This window comes from Ovis aries, chromosome X (genome assembly GCF_016772045.2).
Source record: "Ovis aries strain OAR_USU_Benz2616 breed Rambouillet chromosome X, ARS-UI_Ramb_v3.0, whole genome shotgun sequence".
NCBI lineage: Eukaryota > Metazoa > Chordata > Mammalia > Artiodactyla > Bovidae > Ovis > Ovis aries.
In genome coordinates, this window is record NC_056080.1 from 55,071,233 (window position 1) to 55,092,106 (window position 20,874).

Here is a 20,874-nt window from a genome sequence, read left to right on the forward strand (position 1 = left end):
CCATTCTCCCAAATCAGCCCACCCTCTCCCTCTCCCTCAGAGTCCAAAAGTCCATTCTACACATCTGTGTCTCTTTTGCTGTCTCACATACAGGGTTATCGTTACTATCTTTCTAAATTCCATACATATGTGTTAGTATACTGTATTGGTGTTTTTCTTTCTGGCTTACTTCACTCTGTATAATCGGCTCCAGTTTCATCCATCTCATTAGAATTGATTCAAATGTATTCTTTTTAATGGCTGAGTAATACTCCATTGTGTATATGTACCACAGCTTTCTTATCCATTCATCTGCTGATGGACATCTAGGTTGTTTCCATGTCCTGGCTATTATAAACAGTGCTGCAATGAACATTGGGGTACATGTGTCTCTTTCAGTTCTGGTTTCCTCAGTGTGTATGCCCAGAAGTGGGATTGCTGGGTCATATGGCAGTTCTATTTGCAATTTTTAAGGAATCTCCACACTGTTCTCCATAGTGGCTGTACTAGTTTGCATTCCCACCAACAGTGTAAGAGGGCTCCCTTTTCTCCACACCGTCTCCAGCATTTATTGCTTGCAGACTTTTGGATTGCAGCCATTCTGACTGGTATGTAATGGTACCTCATTGTGGTTTTGATTTACATTATCTAAAGCCTCAGAGTTCTTATGGTAGATTGAAATTATGAAGAAAAATAAGCACCTCCTCCATCCACCATCATCACTCCTGCCACCTGCCACCAGAACGTCTTCCTCACAGCAGATCTGGACTGAGAAACAAGTACTTTATCAGATAAGCATTTTGAAAATATTGTTTCCCAGTTGCTTGTCTTTTTTGTTGTTATTGCTTGTCTTTTCATGTAATGGTATCTTATGATATACAAAACTTTTGAATTTTGATAAGTTCCTATTGATTGATCTATTTTTTTTTACAGACCATGATTTTGATGCTGTATCTAAGAAATCTTTGCCTAACCTAAGGTCTTAAAAATTTGCTCTGTTTTCTTCCAAAATTATTGTTTTTTCTCTTACCTTTAAGTCTGTGACCTGCTTCAAGTTAATTTTTATGTATGGTGTTAGGTAAGAACCTAGTTCATCTTTTTGCACATGGATATCCAATTACCACAACACCATTTTTTAAAACTATCCTTTGAATTGTATTTCCCCCAACAAATTGTGTTGGCACCTTTGTCAAAAATTGCTTGACCGCTTGACCCTAAATATAAAGGATTTTTTCCTAGACTCTCATGTATTTTCCACTGATCTATGTATCTATCCTATGCAAGCACCACACTGTCTTGATAACTGTAGCTTTATAGTAAGTTTGGAAATTGGGAGATGAAATTCCTCCAACTCTGTTCTTTTTTAAGAATGGTCTTATTTGTTCTAGGTATTTTGCATTTCCATATAACTAAGCTCTGATTTTTAATAGATGAGGAAACTAAAGTGTCCAGAGAACTTATGGTTTAAAGCAGAGTGCAAATAATTTTGTGCTAGCCTTGTTACATTTCAAAACCCATGCCTTGTGGTGGCTCATTTCTGTGACTCTACTTTGAAAGTTCAGAGTAGATTCTATCCAGCCTTTCTAGGGATTGTGAGTATCCTGCCTGCTTTTATCAGAGACTCTACAGTAAGAAGGACCTTGTTCTTCCCACCTCCACCACAAGTCTCCTGATATCCTTGCCTGTCCCATATTCTCTCCACTGGGCCCTCCTCTACAGTCTGTCTAGTAAGACAGACTTAGCTGTCTTAGCTCTGTTTTATAGCACTGAATTAAGTGTTTAGCCTTTGACTGTGTGGATCACAACAAACTGTGGAAAATTCTGAAAGAGATGGGAATCCCAGACCACCTGACCTGCCTCTTGAGAAATCTGTATGCAGGTCAAGAAGAAACAGATAGAATTGGACATGGAACAACAGGGTGGTTCCAAATCAGGAAAGGAGTACATCAAGGCTGTATATGTCACCCTGCTTATTTAACTTATATGCAGAGTATATCATGTGAAATGCTAGGCTGGATGAAGCGTAAGCTGGAATCAAGATTGCCAGGAGAATATCAATAACCTCGGATATGCAGATGACACCATCCTTATGGGAGAAAGTGAAGAAGAACTAAAGAGCCTTTTGATGAAAGTGAAAGAAGAGAGTGAAAAAGCTGGCTTAAAACTCAACATTCAGAAAACGAAGATCATGGCATCTGGTCCCATCACTTCATGGCAAATAGATGGGGAAACAATGAAAACAGTGTCAGACTTTATTTTCTTGGGCTCCAAAATCACTGCAGATGGTGACCGCAGCCATGAAATTAAAAGATGCTTGCCCCTTGGAAGAAAATCTATGACAAACCTAGACAGCATACTAAAAAGCAGAGACATTACTTTGCCGACAAAGGTCCATCTAGTCAAAGGTGTGGTTTTTCCAGTAGTCATGTATGAATGTGAGAGTTGGGCTGTGAAGAAAGCTGAGTGCCAGAGAATTGATGCTTTTGAACTGTGGTATTGGAGAAGACTCTTGAGAGTCCCTTGAACTGCAAGGAGATCCAGCCAGTCCATCCTAAAGGAAATCAATCTTGAATATTCATTGGAAGGAATGATGCTGAAAGCTGAAACTCTGATACTTTGGCCACCTGATGCAAAGAACTGACTCATTTGAAGAGACCCTGATCCTGGGAAAGATTGAAGGCAGGAGAAGGGGATGAGATGGTTGAATATAGCATCACTGACTCGATGGACATGAGTTTGAGTAAGCCCCAGAATTTGGTGATGGATAGGGAAGCCTGGAAAATCCCATGGACAGAGGAGCCTGGTGGGCTGCAGTCCATGGGGTCACGAAGAGTCAGACACGACTGAGCGACTTCACTTTCATTTTTCACTTTCATGCATTGGAGAAGGAAATGGCAACCCACTCCAGCATTCTTGCCTGGAGAATCCTAGGGATGGCGAAGCCTGGTGGGCTGCCGTCTATGGCGTCACACAGAGTCGGACATGACTGAAGCGACTTAGCAGCAGCAGCAGCAGGGAAGCCTGGCGTGTTGCAGTCCATGGGTTCTCAAAGAGTCAGACATGACTCAGCAACTGAACTGAACTGAAGTCTTTGAGATACAGGTCTTACAAAATCCCTCCACTTTGCCAGAAAAGTTATGCTTCAAAGAAACTGCAGTCTGTCACATATTTCAAATGAAATTGATTCCAAGAGGCTAAAATCTTGATCTCCCAGAGTGGCACTTGCTGGTATGTACCAGCCAGCTGGGCTTCCTAGGTGATGCAAGTGGTAGAGAAACCAATGCAGGAGACATAAGAGAAGCAGGCTCGATCCCAGGTTCAGGAAGATCCCTTGGAGGAGGGCATGGTAACCCACTCAAGTATTTTTGCCTGGAGAACCTCGTGGACAGAGGAAGCTGGTGGGCTACTGTTCAAAGGATTGCAAAGAGTCAGAAACAACTGAAGTGACTTAACACGTACAAGCCAGTTATGCTCATAGCTTTTTATGAGCTTTATTTTTAAATATAGCCTATCTCTTGCAAAACTGAACCAATATCAACAGCAAGTGACAAATCAATGGGATGCTGAGGTCTCAAGGACACCCAGGAACCCATTACAGCTGGTGTGTGAATAAGGATTCCAGTTACACTATCCTAGCATTCCCGCTTGTGTCACATTACCATGACTCCTCCCTATAACAAGGCACTGGAGGAATAAGATAGCATCTTGTCTTACTTTTCTTCATCCGTTTACCTTTATATTATTCACCCTCTGACTATCTTTCTCTACCTTTATCTCCCTGTAGTAGCCGCTTTAAGAACAAGATGTGGTATGGCCTTCTGGGAAGCAAGGAACTCTTTCAGCGCTCTTACAGGAAACTGGAAGAACGAGTGCACCTGGAGGTCAGTGGAAAAAGAGGATGATCCTTCCTGGGCGTGAAGAAAGGACATATCATGACCTTGAGAATCAACTTCCCTCTATATCCTTAGTTCTTCTCAAGCTTTAACTCTGATCCTCACTCATGGGAGGAAAGCATGAGGATAGGTTTCCATTTTATGGATAAGAAAATGATAGCATGGCGAGAAGACAGAGCCCTTCCCCCATGTCTGTAAATATCCCTTCACACTGGTATCTGAAGAGCCAGCCAATAAGGGCTATTCTTTTCTTTCAGTGTGATGGAGAGGCCATCTCCTTGCCAAATCTGCAAGGCATTGTAGTGCTCAACATTACCAGCTATGCCGGAGGCATCAACTTTTGGGGAAGCAGCACGGCAACCACAGTGAGTATGGAACAGGGAATGGGGAGGGAGAAAATCTTGACTCCTCTAAAGTCTATCAGAAGGAGAGCTGAACTGACTGGAGTGTGGGGGAAAAGGAGGCAGGCTGGGGACCATTATTAGCAGCTGTATGATGAGTATTTTTAAGGCAATTACCACCCTAGAGCACAAGAATCAACTGAAAACCTGAGGATCAGATCAATTCTTCCGTGTTGCATGGACTTTGAATTTTCCATTTCTCAAGCCTGACAGATCCTTGAAAGGCTGACTGCATCATGAACTTTTCACTAAGGAGGTCTGTCAATAAAATCTCCTGAGAAACTGGTCATGAATCCTTTCCTCTGAGCTCACCCAAGAAGGCCATGAGACCAGTGGCTTTGGGGATTTATGATGCTATATTGGACAGGGAGGGAACCAGCTAAGAGTTGTGATCTCATAAGGAGCTGAGTTTAGAGCTCAGTGCCTTTCTCCCAAGTTGGCTTCCTGACCTCATCCTTCCCCTTTTCATAATGTAGTAGTTTCTCCACTCTTCATGAGCTGGAAAAAATTTTACCATGAGCTTTCAAAGCATACCTGCATGTGACAAAGTGTGGTTCTTCAAAAGAGAGATATGTGACACAGTTCTTTTTCTTCAGGAATATGAAGCTCCTGCGATAGATGATGGGAAGCTAGAAGTAGTGGCAATCTTTGGTTCTGTACAGATGGCAATGTCTCGTATCATCAACCTGCATCATCATCGCATCGCCCAGGTAGGCACACGCTGGGTGGGCACCAGAAAGGGTCTGAGCTCTGTGGCTACAACACAGGATGTGGGGTGCTCCCAGGAATTAACCAGGTATAAGAATGGCAGGGTGGAGGGAGTAGGGTATCTGGTAGGCAGCAAGATGCTGGCTGAGATTAGAAATAGAGGTGGTAGGGACCAAAGGAGCAAAAAGTCTAGAGCAAACATATGTTTCCTCCCTGGGATACTCTGATTCACGTTTTTGCTGATCCTGTTCAGATACACATTTAGGCTGTGACTGTGAGATTATCAGATTAGTCTATAGTCATTGCCTGATTTTTCTTCCCCATTCTCCCTCCTCTTCTCTGGCAGTGCCGTGAGGTGATGATAACTATCAATGGTGAAGAAGGTGTCCCAGTGCAGGTGGATGGGGAGGCCTGGGTTCAGAGGCCAGGCCTTATCAAGATTAGATACAAGAACACTGCTCAGATGTTGACCAGAGATCGGGTAAGAAGGGAAAGGCTCATCTTGGGCTCCTCCACTGTCTCATCTACAGCTATCACTTGAGTACTGAATGCTTCCAGTCAGGCAGAATTTCTCAAAGGGAGGTCTGCATGACATCTCAGAGTCACCTTGGGTGCCTGTTAGAGATACTCATTACTATGCCCCACAAGTTCCCACTGCATCAGAATGGGGAAGGGTATTTCCTGGGAACTTGCATTTGCAGACAAGCTCTCTGAGATACTCTCATACATAGAGACACTTGCAAAGCACTGTCCAAGAGAGCGACACAAGGAGCTGCCTCCTGTGGTTTTCAACAAAGTTGTCCTCATTCTTACAATGCACAGAGAGCTAAAGACTTCAGTGGTTATGGAGAAATCTGCTCGCTCAACAAGAGATTCTTCATTGAATAGGATATTTAGGTTCCAAATGGTATGGTCCTAACAGAAACAGAAGATATTAAGAAGAGGTGGCAAGAATACACAGAAGAACTGTACAAAAAAGATCTTCATGACCAAGATAATCACAATGGTGTGATCACTCACCTAGAGCCAGACATCCTGGAATGTGAAGTCAAGTGGGCCTTGGAAAGCATCGCTACAAACAAAGCTAGTGGAGGTGATGGAATTCCAGTTGAGCTATTTCAAATTCTGAAAGATGATGCTGTGAAAGTGCTGCACTCAATAGGCCAGCAAATTTGGAAAACTCAGCAGTGGCCGCAGGACTGGAAAAGGTCAGTTTTCATTCCAATCCCAAAGAAAGGCATTGCCAAAGAATGCTCAAACTACCGCACAATTGCACTCATCTCACATGCTGGTAAAGTAATGCTCAAAACTCTCCATACCAGCCTTCAGCAATACATGAACTGTGAACTTCCTGATGTTCAAGCTGGTTTTAGAAAAGGCAGAGGAACCAGAGATCAAATTGGCAACACCCGCTGGATCATGGAAAAGCAAGAGAGTTCCAGAAAAACATCTGTTTCTGCTTTATTGACTATGCCAAAGCCTTTGACTGTGTGGATCACAATAAACTGTGGAAAATTCTGAAAGAGATGGGAATACCAGACCACCTGACCTGCCTCTTGAGAAACCTGTATGCAGGTCAGGAAGCAACAGTTAGAACTGGACATGGAACAACAGACTGGTTCCAAATAGGAAAAGAGGTACATCAAGGCTGTATATTGTCACCCTGCTTATTTAACTTATATGCAAAGTACATCATGAGTAATGCTGAGCTGGATGAAGCACAAGCTGGAATCAAGATTGCCAGGAGAAATATCAATAACCTCAGATATGCAGATGACACCACCCTTATGGCAGAAAGTGAAGAGGAACTAAAAAGCCTCTTGATGATAGTGAAAGAGGAGAGTGAAAAAGTTGGCTTAAAGCTCAACATTCAGAAAACGAAGATCATGGCATCTGGTCCCATCACTTCATGGGAAATAGATGGGGAAACAGTGCAAACAGTGTCACACTTTATTTTGGGGGGCTCCAAAATCACTGCAGATGGTGATTGCAGCCATGAAATTAAAGACATGTACTCCTTGGAAGAAAAGTTATGACTAACCTAGACAGCATATTGAAAAGCAGAGACATTAATTTTCCAACAAAGGTCCGTCTAGTCAAGGCTATGGTTTTTCCAGTAGTCAAGTATGGATGTGAGAGTTGGACTGTGAAGAAAGCTGAGCGCCAAAGAATTGATGCTTTTGAACTGTGGTGTTGGAGAAGACTCTTGAGAGTCCCTTGGACTGCAAGGAGATCCAACCAGTCCATTCTAAAGGAGATCAGTCCTGGGTGTTCTTTGGAAGGAGTGATGCTAAAGCTGAAACTCCAGTACTCTGGCCACCTCATGCAAAGAGTTGACTCATTGGAAAAGACTCTGATGCTGGGAGGGATTGGGGGCAGGAGGAGAAGGGGACGACAGAGGATGAGATGGCTGGATGGCATCACCAACTCGATGGATGTGAGTTTGAGTAAACTCCGGGAGTTGGTGATGGACAGGGAGGCCTGGCGTGCTACAATTCATGGGGTTGCAAAGAGTCGGCCATGACTGAGAGACTGAACTGAATTGGTAAGGCATCTTAAAGGGCTTCCCTGATAGCTCAATTGGTAAGAATCTGCCTGCAATGAGGGAGACCTGGGTTCAATCCCTGGGTTGGGAAGATTCCCTGAAGAAGGGAACAGCTACTCACTCCAGCATTCTGGCCTGGAGAATTCCATGGACTGTATAGTCCATGGGTCACAAAGATTTGGACACAACAGAGTGACTTTCACTTTCACGGCATCTTAAAATACTGCATTCACAAATATCACCTCAGCTAAACCACCTAAAGCTAGAAAGGAACCATTATTGATCAGTGTTCAGTGATTACAGGCTTTCTTACACTGTGGCTTATGCACAGTCCATAGACACAGCACTAGTGAAGGGATGGGATGTCTAGTTTATAAACTACCTGCTTTGTGTTGGGCACTTTACATATATTCTCTCAAATATATCCTCTCAACCGTCTATGAAGTTCAGTTCAGTTCAGTTCAGTCGCTCAGTCATGTCCGACTCTTTGCGACCCCATGAACCACAGCATGCCAGGCCTCCCTGTCCATCACCAACTCCCAGAGTCTACCCAAACTCATGTCCATTGAGTTGGTGATGCCATCCAACCATCTCATCCTCTGTCTTCCCCTTGATCTCCTGCCCTCAATCTTTCCCAGCATCAGGGTCTTTTCAAATGAGCCAGCTCTTTGCATCAGGTGGCCAAAGTATTGGAGTTTCAACATCAGTCCCTCCAGTGAACACCCAGAACTGATCTCCTGTAGGATGGACTGGTTGGATCTCCTTGCAGTTCAAGGGACTCTCAAGAGTCTTCTCCGTCAACACCACAGTTCAAAAGCAACAGTTCTTTGGCGCTCAGCTTTCTTTATGGTCCAACTCTCACATCCATACATGACCACTGGAAAAATCATAGCCTTGACTAGATGGACCTTTGTTGACAAAGTAATGTCTCTGCTTTTCTACATGCTATCTAGGTTAGTCATAACTTTTCTTCCAAGGAGTAAGCATCTTTTAATTTCATGGCTGCAGTCACCCTCTGCAGTGATTTTGGAGCCCCCCAAAATAAATTCTGACACTGTTTCCACTGTTTCCCCATCTATTTGCCATGAAGTGATGGGACCGGATGCCATGATCTTCGTTTTCTGAATGTTGAGCTTTAAGCCAACTTTTTCACTCTCCTCTTTCTATGAGGTAGATACACTTATTCCCATTTTACAGGTGAGGAAAATAAGGACCAGAGAGGTTAAATACTTTTCTAAAAGTCACATGACTAGTGAATGACAGAAGCACAATTCAAAATTAAATTAGATCTAAAATTAAATCTGGCTCTAAAATCCATCAGCACATATTGCCTAGATTTGGCAAAGAAGGGAGCATGAAATGGGCTCCACTGTCTTACTGATCATGATGCCTTCCTATAGAAGCTTCTGGAAGACAGACATCTGTCTGATTCAAGCATCTTGTCCCAAGACTTGGCATTGTAAGAGTAAAAACAACAACAAAACTAAAAGTGCTTAGTATTAAAGACATTGAATAAAATGTTGGACAGATGTATAAAGTGTGGAGATGGGTGTATGGGGGAATACATGGGGCCCTCATTCCCCTTGACCCACACATATCAGACTCACAGACAGACCTGTCATGTGCTCTCTTAGCTAACAGCAGTCATTAGGATCTGTCACTGTCTTCATTTCCAGGACTTTGAGAACTCAATGAAAATGTGGGAGTGCAAGCATTCTGAAATCCAAGCTGCCTCTCAACCCCAGCTGGATTCCCAGGAATCTCAAGATAGCCTCTCTGATGAGGAGTATGCCCAGATGCAGCACTTAACTCGGCTTGCAGAAAATCTCATCAGCAGGTAAGTGATCTGGCCCAGATGCAGGCCTGGAAATCCCAAGAAGGGATGGGGAGAAGAAGCCAACTTGTGTCTGTAGGCTACTGGAGAGCATGACCTCAGAAAGGAGTCTTGCCCAGAGCTCTGAGGATTGAAAGAGACCCTAACAATCCAGACAGGAAATAGTCTTTGTAGTCAACTTGGACTTCTCCCCTTAAGTCCAAAGACGAATTTTGATCTCTTCCTGCTCCCCCAGACCCAACAGGATTTAAAATGTTTATCCTTGGCCTTAAATATCAGGAAGGCCTTAGAATTTCTGGAATCAGCTCCTTCCTCTATTCTAGCCTCCCACTCTTCCAAAGTACCTAGTATCTAATTCAGGTAAGATAAGGATGGACAAAGTGGGAATTCCCTGGCAGTCCAGTGGTTAGGACTTGGTGCTTTCACTGCCAGGACCCGGGGTTCAACCCCTGGTTGGGGAACTAAGGTCCCCCAAAAAAGGATGGACAAAAGTGAATACCTACAGAAGAGTAGAAATATTTTCTGGCATAAGTGGCTACCTAGAAACGAGTAGAAATAACAGGAGGGAGTAAAGAATACAATTCAGGTACTCAGAGCTTTCATTTTTACTTTTAATCCTAACCCTCACAAGTACCTCAGACCAGAAGTCCTTCAGAACTCTAGACTTGTTTATCTCTCCTTGCTTTATTACAGACTTACTGACCTGAGCAAGGTCCACCAGCATGTGTCTGTCCTCATGGATTCTGTGAATGCCAGTGCTAACACCCTAAATGAAGTATTTTACAAACAAGAGAGTGGCAATGAGACAGCTGCAGCTTCCTGCACTCCCATTGAGGTAAGGAAGGAAGGGGCAGATGAAGGAAAGGAGTAAACCAAATAGGAAAGGGGATAGAAGGGAAGGAAGAGGAACCAGAGGCTAGATAGAAAACCCGAGCAAATGACATGGCAGGAAACTGATGGATGGAGTAGAAAGGGAGGCAGATATTCCTTGACTTGTTACAGGTTCAGAGTGGCTACTGGGAGAATCCCATAGCAGACTTCATCAGCCTGAGAGCTATCTGCTACACTGGTCTCAAGAAGAAATAGCCTGTGAATGGAGAGGAACTTGGCTTTGGCCCTTCCTCATCCCAGGTGGATCCCTGTATAACCTGTTAAGGTGATACTTGTCATTAAAACCTGAACTCCAGGTTGCTTTGGTTTTCCTCTTGAGGGAAAGGTCCAGATTAGGATGCTCGATGTTAAATGTGCCATCTCGTGACTTGAGCCACTGGCAGAAGATTTTTAAGTGATGTTTGTAAAAAGTAACTTTATGCTAAGAAAAACCATACAAAAGGGCCACATGCATGATCAGGGTCTCCTAAAATATAGGCTACCTATTTATGGGGGGCCAGATCTTCATTGGAATGGGCCTGGAGTTTCAAGAAGAGAGATGGTTAAGCCTAATTCCACATTCCCTAGAAAAGGTGGCTTTAGCTAGCAGCATGGAGAAGGCAATGGCACCCCACTCCAGTACTCTTGCCTGGAAAATCCCATGGGCGGAGGAGCCTGGTGGGCTGCAGTCCATGGGGTCGCTAAGAGTCGGACACGACTGAGCGACTTCACTTTCACTTTTACTTTTATGCATTGGAGGAGGAAATGGCAACCCACTCCAGTGTTCTTGCCTGGAGAATCCCAGGGACGTTGGAGCCTGGTGGGCTGCTGTCTATGGGGTCACACAGAGTCGGACATGATGGAAGCAACTTAGCAGCAGCAGCAGCTAGTGGCAAGAAGTGGCCTCAAACTTATGTCTGGTTTGCATACTTTTTGTTTCCCTATACCCAAAGTACTCAATCAGTGATGATAAATGCAAAGTTGTCCTATGTTGCTACATAGGACACACCAGTACAGCTGCACTTATAGTTGATAGCTGGCATCAGTTTTGACTGGTTGCTGCCCATGCTGAACTATTAGTTGTTCTATATTGTGAATATTACTTTTTTACTTACAGCCACATCCTACTAGCCTGCCCCTACCTTCCCATAGAAAAGCCAGTTGCATGCTTACTAACCAGCAACTTTGTCTTTGTCCTTTCCCTTCCTTTCTTTTCTTCTCCTCTCAGACTTTAACCAGAAATGATGCAGTAGATGTTACATTTAGTCTTAAAGGGCTCTACGATGACACCAAAGCTTTCCTGGATGAAAACTTGGTGAGTGGATGGGTTTGGAACAAGGGAGGGCAATGTATCCCATCTAAAGTTGGTCACAGTCTGCACTTGGTTCTAGGGCACTGGAAGACATGTAGGAGCATTTTGCCCACGTGTTTATCTGGCAGTTCCTGCTGTGTCATCCTCACCTAGAATTATCATTGATCTTGTCACTTCATAAATTATGCGAGTCCATAGGAACTATCATATCCTTGAAGAAAAATCTCCCCCTCTTCTTTGGCAAATGTCTCTTAGGTCCATACGAGACCAAACAGAAGTAGGGTGTTCTCATTATACCCAATACAGCTTCAGTAGAAAAGGGTGAGCTCTTTTGAGCTGCTCTGTGTCTCCCGAGTTTCCACAATACGTCTTTCACCATGTGGGAAGAGAATAAGGAATAGTGGGGAAAATTGGCAGTCTCTGAGTTCAAATCTGCCAGTTACTAACTGTATTAATTTCCTAAGGATGCTGTAACAAACACTGAAGCCTGGGTGACTGTGGACAACAGAAAGTCATTGTTTCACTGTTCTGTAGGCTAGCAGCCTGAAATCTAGGTGTCAGCAGGGTTATGTTCCCTCTGAAACTTGTAGGGAACTCCTTCCTTGCCTCTTCCTAGCTCCTGGTGATTTGTTGGCAGTGTTTGGACCATTCCTTGGCTTGTAATATAGATGCATTGCTCCAGTCCTCCATATTCACATGGTGCTCTCTCTGTCTTCCCATGGCCGTCTCCTTAAAGGACACCAGTCATACTGGATGAGGGCCAACCCTACACCAGGGTCCAGACCAGGCCAATGATCTCAGTAATTACATCTTCAGTGACCCTATTTCCCAATAGTTGAGGTACTGAAAGTTAGGATTTCAAGATATCTTTCTGGAGGGAACACAAATGAATCCATAACAGTATCTATGTGAGGTAACTTCACCTCTGTTTCCCAACCTGCAAAATAGGGATTGTAATCTCTACCTCTCCAGGTTGTTGTCAGGATTAAACAAACTACTGTTTATTAAGTGCCTAGCTCTGCCTAGCAGCTTGACAGATGGTAGATTTTCTCAGTGTTAGGGAAAATGGACTGAGGCTCAGTTTTTGAGCTACAACAAGAGTTGCTATTTCTCATACTGCAAAGCCCATAGGCACACCTGGTGAATGTGCGCTAATGAGTCAACTGAACATGACCACCCCACTTTGAGTTTCACTGCTAAGGCCCTGAGGAAGATGCTGTTCTTGCCTCTCATCTAATTAAGGTTTATTTGAAGAGGGGCCTGTGAGTTGATTTTGAAAGAAGTGCATCCACTTCCCCCTTCCATTTGCACATCTAATTGGCACACTGCACAGGTGGCAGAGTGGCAAAGACAATCAGGCCAGACTGTCCCAACATCTGAGCCCCAGGCTAGAGTTTCAGCCTTTAGAGACAGCACCAGGAGTACCTTCTATATATAGATAGAGCTCAATGAGCTTGCCAATTTGGGCAGCAGGAAATATGGGAGCCTGGTCTCTCATTGACACTCAGGCTTTCTTGAGGCTCATGGACTCATGAAAATTGATTTATACCAGCCAACAACCAAAACCAAGCACATACCACACTTAATAAAGAACCTGGTAAGGACCCACACACACACAAACATCCAAGTGAGACCTGGGTGCAAATGGAAGCTAAGAAAGGCCATATCATGAAGGTGGCATGGACATAAGGTTTATTTCATTTGAATGTTGTTATTTCTCCCTTTGAAGGAGGAGGACAATAAGGAGCTCAGTGTTGGGAGAGGGTTGTAGCCTTTTGATGAAGAAAATCCCACCCAGTAACTCCAACTTCCCTTATTTGGCAAACTGACTTAGCGATGTGTTCGAACAGGAACAAGAAGTGAGCAACACAGTCCCCTGAGTCAGTTTGCACATTTATCTCAGAGAAGAGTCCTGGACAAGGTCTCTCTTGGAGCCAGAAGGACAAGAGAATATAGCATGAGATTCAGGCCCACCCACATACTATTTTTCAGAGCCTGATTCTCTAGGTGCCAAAATAGGAAGTTCTTAGGAAGCCATTTTACTCCTCTCCTATTATGATCAGGAATCATTTTCTAAGGCCCCAGCTCCTCATTTTACTCTGTGGCTGTGGGTTTGCCTACCAAACCCCTTTGGAGCATTGCTTGTAAGTATGCCCCCAAGGACCCCTGCCCCTCCCCCTTACCCTCAAGTGAGGGTGTGTCTGCCTGTCACCACCAATGCCCAGCCCACCACATGCACACACGTGTCCTGTGCACCTGGGCTGCCCTGTACTATCCTAACTCATTAGTTGTAAAGCAAAAGCAGAAGATCATTTGTCAGCATGACTTGGTCACCCTCTCATATCCCATCATGATGGTCATAACCTCTAATCCCACCCCCCTACTCATTCACCTGCCACTCATTTGTGACAGTTGGCCAGGTTCCACTTAAGGGTGGCCCATGCACAGCAAGAAGCCACATAAGTACCAGATTGAAAGTAGAGCACATGCCAGGGAGGAGAGATGAAGGCAAGTTAGGTGAGCTGGAAAGGACATCAGGGCTGATGATATCGGCATGCATCTATCCTCCCAGCTCACTAATGGAATAGGAACTATCTCACCCATGTTGTTGGTCTGGAACTTGGGTCTTCTAAGTTGGAGATGATTTTAGAAGAATCTATTTTAACTCTTCCATGGAGTATACAGAGTTCATCCTGTGGGTGCTGGGGGATACTTAAGCTTTGTTTCTTGAACCTGTGAGACAAGCCATCTGAAACTATTTCTTATTTACTAACAGTGAATAGCTAGGGGCTAAAAGCACAGCCTGGAGAGGCAGACCCTCTTTGCCAGGAAGGGAAATTTTGAGCCTGTCTCTCTCTAGCCCTCCCCCTTGCTTCACAAAGCAGCCTTTAAATTATGGTAACTGGGTAATAAAGATTCCCCCCCAACCCTAATATCTAACCACCCCACATACCCTTTCTGGGGTAGTATGGTATAGAGGATAGGCTATAGAGTTAAATAGATCTGGTTTCTGTCTAGTCATACGATCTTGAGCACTAAACTCGAGTTCAATTTTCTACCTATAAAATGAGAACAATAGTACATCATAAGGTATTATCAAGCTACTGAGAAAATGGAATGAAATCATGTATGCATGGTGCCTAGCATATAGTATATGCTCAAAAATTGGTAGCTATTATTATGAGGACATTTAGATGTCTCCAGAGCCTTGAGGATCAAGGGTAGGACCTTTATCCTGGACCCCAAGCTATTGGGGTACAACTCAGTGTTAACTTATACTGATCAAAGGGCCTCTCTGCTTGCAAACTGTGAGTGTGCCAAGCTCCAAGGAAAACATCACTATCTGATTTTTTTTCCTGAATCTCCCTATTGAGAAAGTCAAGAGCTGGCTGAGTATACTTTCCAGTGAACCTATGGACCAAAGGAGATATAAGTTGGCAACCTGTGGTCTAATGGCCACTAGGCAGGGACTGGGAGTTGGGGAGAAGGCACGAGTCTATGAAGTACTAGGTAAGCATTGGATACTCACTCTTTTTCCTGTTTTAACCAGCTGAGAAACGCTGAATATGAGGCCACACTGAAAATTTCCCTGGATGCCATGAATAAGGAGTTTGAAAAGCTGTCCAAGATTGACTGGATGAATTCAATCCTTTTCCCAGAGGTATGTGACCTGTGGATTGGGAAATAAAGGGAAAGAGGGGTTCTTCCTGAGGGCTTTGCCTTCCAGTATAAGCCAGGACACAATGACTGATATAGCAGATGGAGACCAGTAGTGGCTTTCAGCTTGAGCTTAATGGAGCCTCCTCCTTGCATCTCCTCTCCATTTAAGTAGGCAGGACAAGGCAGAAGTCACATTGAAAAACTAGATGACAGTGGGAACATAACCAGAAAGAAGAACCACTCTGTAGAGAAGATTGGAAAAGAATAAGCAAGATTGGTCTTTTTTTGTGCTTTTCTCCTGGCCACAATTCCCCTCCCCTGCTTAGTACCTGCTACCAGGACTGAATTTCATCTGGTACATACCATTAGGGCCAATACCAGTTGTTTACAGCCAACATTTGTTCTAAATGGTTGGTGCCCAGGCCATACTTGTGGTTAAATCAACCAAGTATCACCTCTCCTTGCTGCTTTCTGTCCCTCCCACTCTGGAAGGAAAGCAGGCTTTCTCAGTGCCTTCCCCTAGCACATGTGTGGCTTAAAAGAAAATCAAGCATGGCAGCAGTCGCTACAATATAGCTCTGGGGATGTTGTCATTTTTTGACAATTCTGAGTGCTTTCCTGAGATGGAAAAATAGTGCATTTGATAAATCAAATGACTGAAAGATGTCTACCTATCACCAGGTAAGTTACTCCCATTAAGGTCTGACAGGGTTTTTCTTTAAACTTCTCTACCATGGAATTGCTCATTTCGACACTGTGTAGGAATCCTTATTTATTCTGCTCATTATACCTGTCTTCTGACTTTATATACCAGTTATATGAATGTGAGCAAGCCATACAAGGATTTGGACTAGTGCAGCAATTAGGCTACCATTTAAGCGAAAACACCAAAATCAGATTGATTATATTCTTTGCAACCAAAGATGGAGAAGATCTATACAGTCAGCAAAACAAGACCAGGAGCTGACTGTGGCTCAGATCATGAACTCTTTATTGCCAAATTCAGACTTAAATTGAAGAAAGTAGGGAAAACCACTAGACCATTCAGGTATGACCTAAATAAAATCCCTTATGATTATACAGTGGAAGTGAGAAATAGATTTAAGGGACTAGATCTGATAGATAGAGTGCCTGATGAACTATGGACAGAGGTTCGTGATAGTGTACAGGAGACAGGGATAAAGACCATCCCCATGGAAAAGAAATGGAAAAAAGCAAAATGGCTGTCTGGGGAGGCCTTACAAATAGCTGTAAAAAGAAGAGAAGTGAAAAGCAAAGGAGAAAGGGAAAGATATAAGCATCTGAACGCAGAGTTCCATAGAATAGCAAGAAGAGAAAAGAAACCCTTCCTCAGCGATCAATACAAAGAAAAAGAGGAAAACAACAGAATGGGAAAGACTAGAGATCTCTTCAAGAAAATTAGAGATACCAAGGGAATAGTTCATGCAAAGATGGGCTCGATAAAGGACAGAAATGGTATGGACCTAACAGAAGCAGAAGATATTAAGAAGAGGTGGCAAGAATACAAAGAAGAGCTGTACAAAAAAGATCTTCATGACTAAGATAATCACGATGGTGTGATCACTCACCTAGAGCCAGACATCCTAGAATGTGAAGTTAAGTGGGCCTTAAGAAGTATCACTACAAACAAAGCTAGTAGAGGTGATGGAATTCCAGTTGAGCTATTTCAAGTCCTGAAAGATGATGCTATGAAAGTGCTGCACTCAATATGTCAGCAAATTTGGAAAGCTCAGCAGTAGCCACAGGACTGGAAAAGGTCAGTTTTCATTCCAATCCCAAAGAAAGACAATGCCAAAGAATGCTCAAACTACTGCACAATTGCACTCATCTCACACACTAGTAAAGTAATGCTCAAAATTCTCCAAGCCAGGCTTCAGCAATATGTGAACCGTGAACTTCCTGATGTTCAAGCTGGTTTTAGAAAAGGCAGAGGAACCAGAGATCAAATTGCCAACATCCACTGGATCATCGAAAAAGCAAGAGAGTTCTAGAAAAACATCTCTTTCTTCTTTATTGACTATGCCAAAGCCTTTGACTGTGTGGATCACAATAAACTGTGGAAAATTCTGAAAAAGATGGGCATCCCAGACCACCTGACTGGCCTCGTGAGAAACCTATATGCAGGTCAGGAAGCAACAGTTAGAACTGGACATGGAACAACAGACTGGTTCCCAATAGGAAAAGGAGTATGTCAAGGCTGTATATTGTCACCCTGCTTATTTAACTTATATGCAGAGTACATCATGACAAACGCTGGGCTGGATGAAGCACAAGCTGGAATCAAGATTGCCGGGAGAAATATCAATAACCTCAGATATGCAGATGACACCACCCTTATGGCAGAAAGTGAAGAGGAACTAAAAGCCTCTTGTTGAAAGTGAAAGAGGAGAGTGAAAAAGTTGGCTTAAAGCTCAACATTCAGAAAACGAAGATCATGGCATCTGGTCCCATCACTTCATGGGAAATAGATGGGGAAACAGTGCAAACAGTGGCAGACTTTATTTTGGGGGGGCTCCAAAATCACTGCCGATGGCGATTGCAGCCATGAAATTAAAAGACGCTTACTCCTTGGAAGGAAAGTTATGGCCAACCTAGATAGCATATTGAAAAGCAGAGACATTACTTTGCCAACAAAGGTCCATCTAATCAAGGCTATGGTTTTTCTTGTGGTCATGTATGGATGTGAGAGTTGGACTGTAAAGAAAGCTGAGCGCCAAAGAATTGATGCTTTTGAACTGTGGTGTTGGAGAAGACTCTTGAGAGTCCCTTGGACTGCAAGGAGATCCAACCAGTCCATTCTAAAGGAGATCAGTCCTGGGTGTTCTTTGGAAGGAGTGATGCTAAAGCTGAAACTCCAGTACTTTGGCCACCTCATGTGAAGAGTTGACTCACTGGAAAAGACTCTGATGCTGGGAGGGATTGGGGGCAAGAGGAGAAGGGGCTGACAGCGGATGAGATGGCTGGATGGCATCACCGACTCAATGAACATGAATTTGAGTGAACTCCAGGAGTTGGTGATGGACAGGGAGGCCTGGTGTGCTGCAATTCATGGGGTCGCAAAGAGTCAGACATGACTGAGCGACTGAACTGAACTGAACTTAAGCGAAAAAGCCATAGGCAAATTCAGGTCTTAAATGATTTAATAACTTTATCATATGCCTTTGCTGCTCTTGACCAGCAGCCCTCTGGGGAAAACATGCTGTTAGACATATAATGAAGCAAACTCTTGTAGTAGTACTTCCTTCCTCAGTTCAACTATCTAGCACCAAGCCCCTGACCTAGACAGACAGACTGGATGTTGAGAGAACTAAGACAAACAGTCCATGTTCTGAGGTCTCAATATTTGAATTTGCCTTGTCTGGGCATAATCTATTTTCTGGACTTCAGTATTTCCATAAAGATGAAGAAATGAGGCTCTAAAGAAGGGCAGAGTAGATTGAAAGAAAGGCAGGAAGACGTTGATCATTCACCTAACACCCACCTTGCTTGCCTTAATGCCACAGAAGATGCAGATCCACTTTGATGGGGAAAAGCAGGAGGAGAGTCAGTTATTCATTGGGCTTTCCAGAGCTTTGGTTGAGAGGGAAGGTCCTATGGCCTTACTTTAGGTTTCTTCTGAAAGGCAATTCAGAAGAGCAGTAATACATATGAGAGCATTCATTTAGGGGCTAGGGGTTTCCCACGTGGCTCAGTGGTAAAGAATCCGACAGCAATTCAGAAAACCCAGGTTCTATCCCTGGGTCAGGAAGATCCTATGGAGAAGGGAATGGCTACCCACTCCAGTATTTCTTGCCTGGAAAATATCATGGACAGAGGAACCCGGTAGGGCAATAGTCCATGGGGGTCACAAAGAGTTGGACATGACTGAGTGACTGACCACACACACATTAAAGCGTTTAGCAAAGCATCTGGCACAGAGTAGGATCTTGGTAAAGACCAGATCCCTTCTCAGGTATGGTACTAGTGAGTAGGGATGTCTCCCACACCTGAATAGATAGCAGATTGGCCAGCTTCCTGCAGCCGTCCTTGTTCACCATCTCTCCAAGTCTCTAAGAATTGTTTCTATTAGGCAACTAACATTTTGACCTTCCTTTTGTCATGCCTCGCTAGGAAAAGTCCTCAGACACTGACAGCAAAAGCTTCAGATTGAAAGTTAAGTTCCCCAAATTGGGGAAAAAGAAGTCAGAAGAGGAATACAAGCCTAAATCAGGCCAAGGCATCCCAGGTTTTATTGGTAAGTTTCCCCCAAGGTCATGAAGACCTCCCAGCAGCCTGGGTCCCTCCCTCCCAAAGGCCTGAAGCTCACATTAGAAATGTGTGCAGGTACAGTGGTAATGGAGGAGGCAGCCAGCTGGGAGCCAACTTCAGGTGATGCCAAGAAGTCTCTTGGATAAGGTATGAGTTAGAAAGTGATATGGAGGGACTTCCCTGACAGTCCAGTGGTTAGGACTCCATACTTCCACTGCAGGAGGCATAGGCTTGATCCCTGGTTGGGCAACTAAGATCCCGCGTGTTGTGCAGTGTGACCAAAAAAAAAAAAAAAAAAAGGACAGACCTTTAAGGAAAAAAGCAAGTGGTTATGGACACTGACAAGAAGAGAGCCTGAGCAGCAACCTTACGGTGCAGTCTCTGTGATGTAAACAGCTGCAGAGGAAAAAATGAGAATAAGCAGTTAACTTTCCACATGATTCATTCCTTTCTTTGTTGATAAAGTATTGCAAAATAGTCATATTTAGATATCTTTCCCAGTCAAATACAACTACAAGCTTCTGGTCCTGCTCCAGAAAGCAGTATTATTTGACATGGGTTGAGAGTGTCGTGTCGGTATGGGCACCTACAGTGTCAGGAACAGTTTTCATGATCTATCTAAACACTCCTATTCTGTATCTGTTATAGTCAGTCCCTGGAAATGCAAACTTTGTTTCATTATTTGAATTTTGGTTCCACCTCTTCTTCAAAATACAGGCTTCCCAGGTGGCACAGTGATAAACAAGCCACCTGCCAATGCAGGAGACACAAGAGACATGGGTTTGGTCCCTGGGTTGGGAAGATCCCCTGGAGGAGGTCATGGGAACTCACTCAAGTATTCTTGCCCGGGAAATAAGAGGAGCCTGGTGGGCTACAGTCCATAGGGTCGCAAAGAGTCAGACACGACTGAAGCAACTGAGCACTTCTTCAGAATTGGACTTAAATGTTCTTGATATGTCAGTGGAACTCAAAAGAATGTTCCCTTAGAGTTGTCAGTTATGCCAATTCTGACATCAATGGTCTCTCCTAAATTTTGAGCCTAGATGACCTGGAAGCTTGAGAGAGATAACAATGGTGGACATAGGGGAAAAAGGATGGAGGGTGGTAGTTCTTTGTTTTTTTGAGATTTGCACAGATGCCAAGAGAGAATTTCCTGGATCAAGTTGTGTTTGGTCCAGCTATGTTGAGTCCCAAAGAATCTGCCAGCCAGGAGACCCATGGTGCTTGAGAGTCTTTCTGAATACTCAGAAGGGGTCAATAGCAGTTTCATGGGTTATCAGGTTCTAAGAACTCATCCCATCTGTGTTTGGCTTGCATGGTATTAGCTGGTTTTCTAAGATGACTTAGAGATGGCTGAGACAATATGAACAAATGAGTGTCTCCTAAAAGACTGTTTGCTCTCT

General features: G+C 43.8%; 1 protein-coding gene across 1 annotated transcript in view; it reads left to right on the top strand.

The window, feature by feature from the left end:
• Nucleotides 1-20,874, top strand: part of DGKK (diacylglycerol kinase kappa) — a 179,206-nt gene that overhangs the window by 154,655 nt on the left and 3,677 nt on the right. Inside the window, exons 19-27 of the mRNA XM_042242317.2 lie at nucleotides 3,764-3,860; nucleotides 4,130-4,237; nucleotides 4,870-4,983; nucleotides 5,328-5,462; nucleotides 9,203-9,363; nucleotides 10,054-10,195; nucleotides 11,459-11,545; nucleotides 15,093-15,203; nucleotides 19,334-19,457. Coding sequence (XP_042098251.1) covers nucleotides 3,764-3,860; nucleotides 4,130-4,237; nucleotides 4,870-4,983; nucleotides 5,328-5,462; nucleotides 9,203-9,363; nucleotides 10,054-10,195; nucleotides 11,459-11,545; nucleotides 15,093-15,203; nucleotides 19,334-19,457 — 1,079 coding nt within the window. The remainder of the gene's footprint in view (nucleotides 1-3,763; nucleotides 3,861-4,129; nucleotides 4,238-4,869; nucleotides 4,984-5,327; nucleotides 5,463-9,202; nucleotides 9,364-10,053; nucleotides 10,196-11,458; nucleotides 11,546-15,092; nucleotides 15,204-19,333; nucleotides 19,458-20,874) is intronic.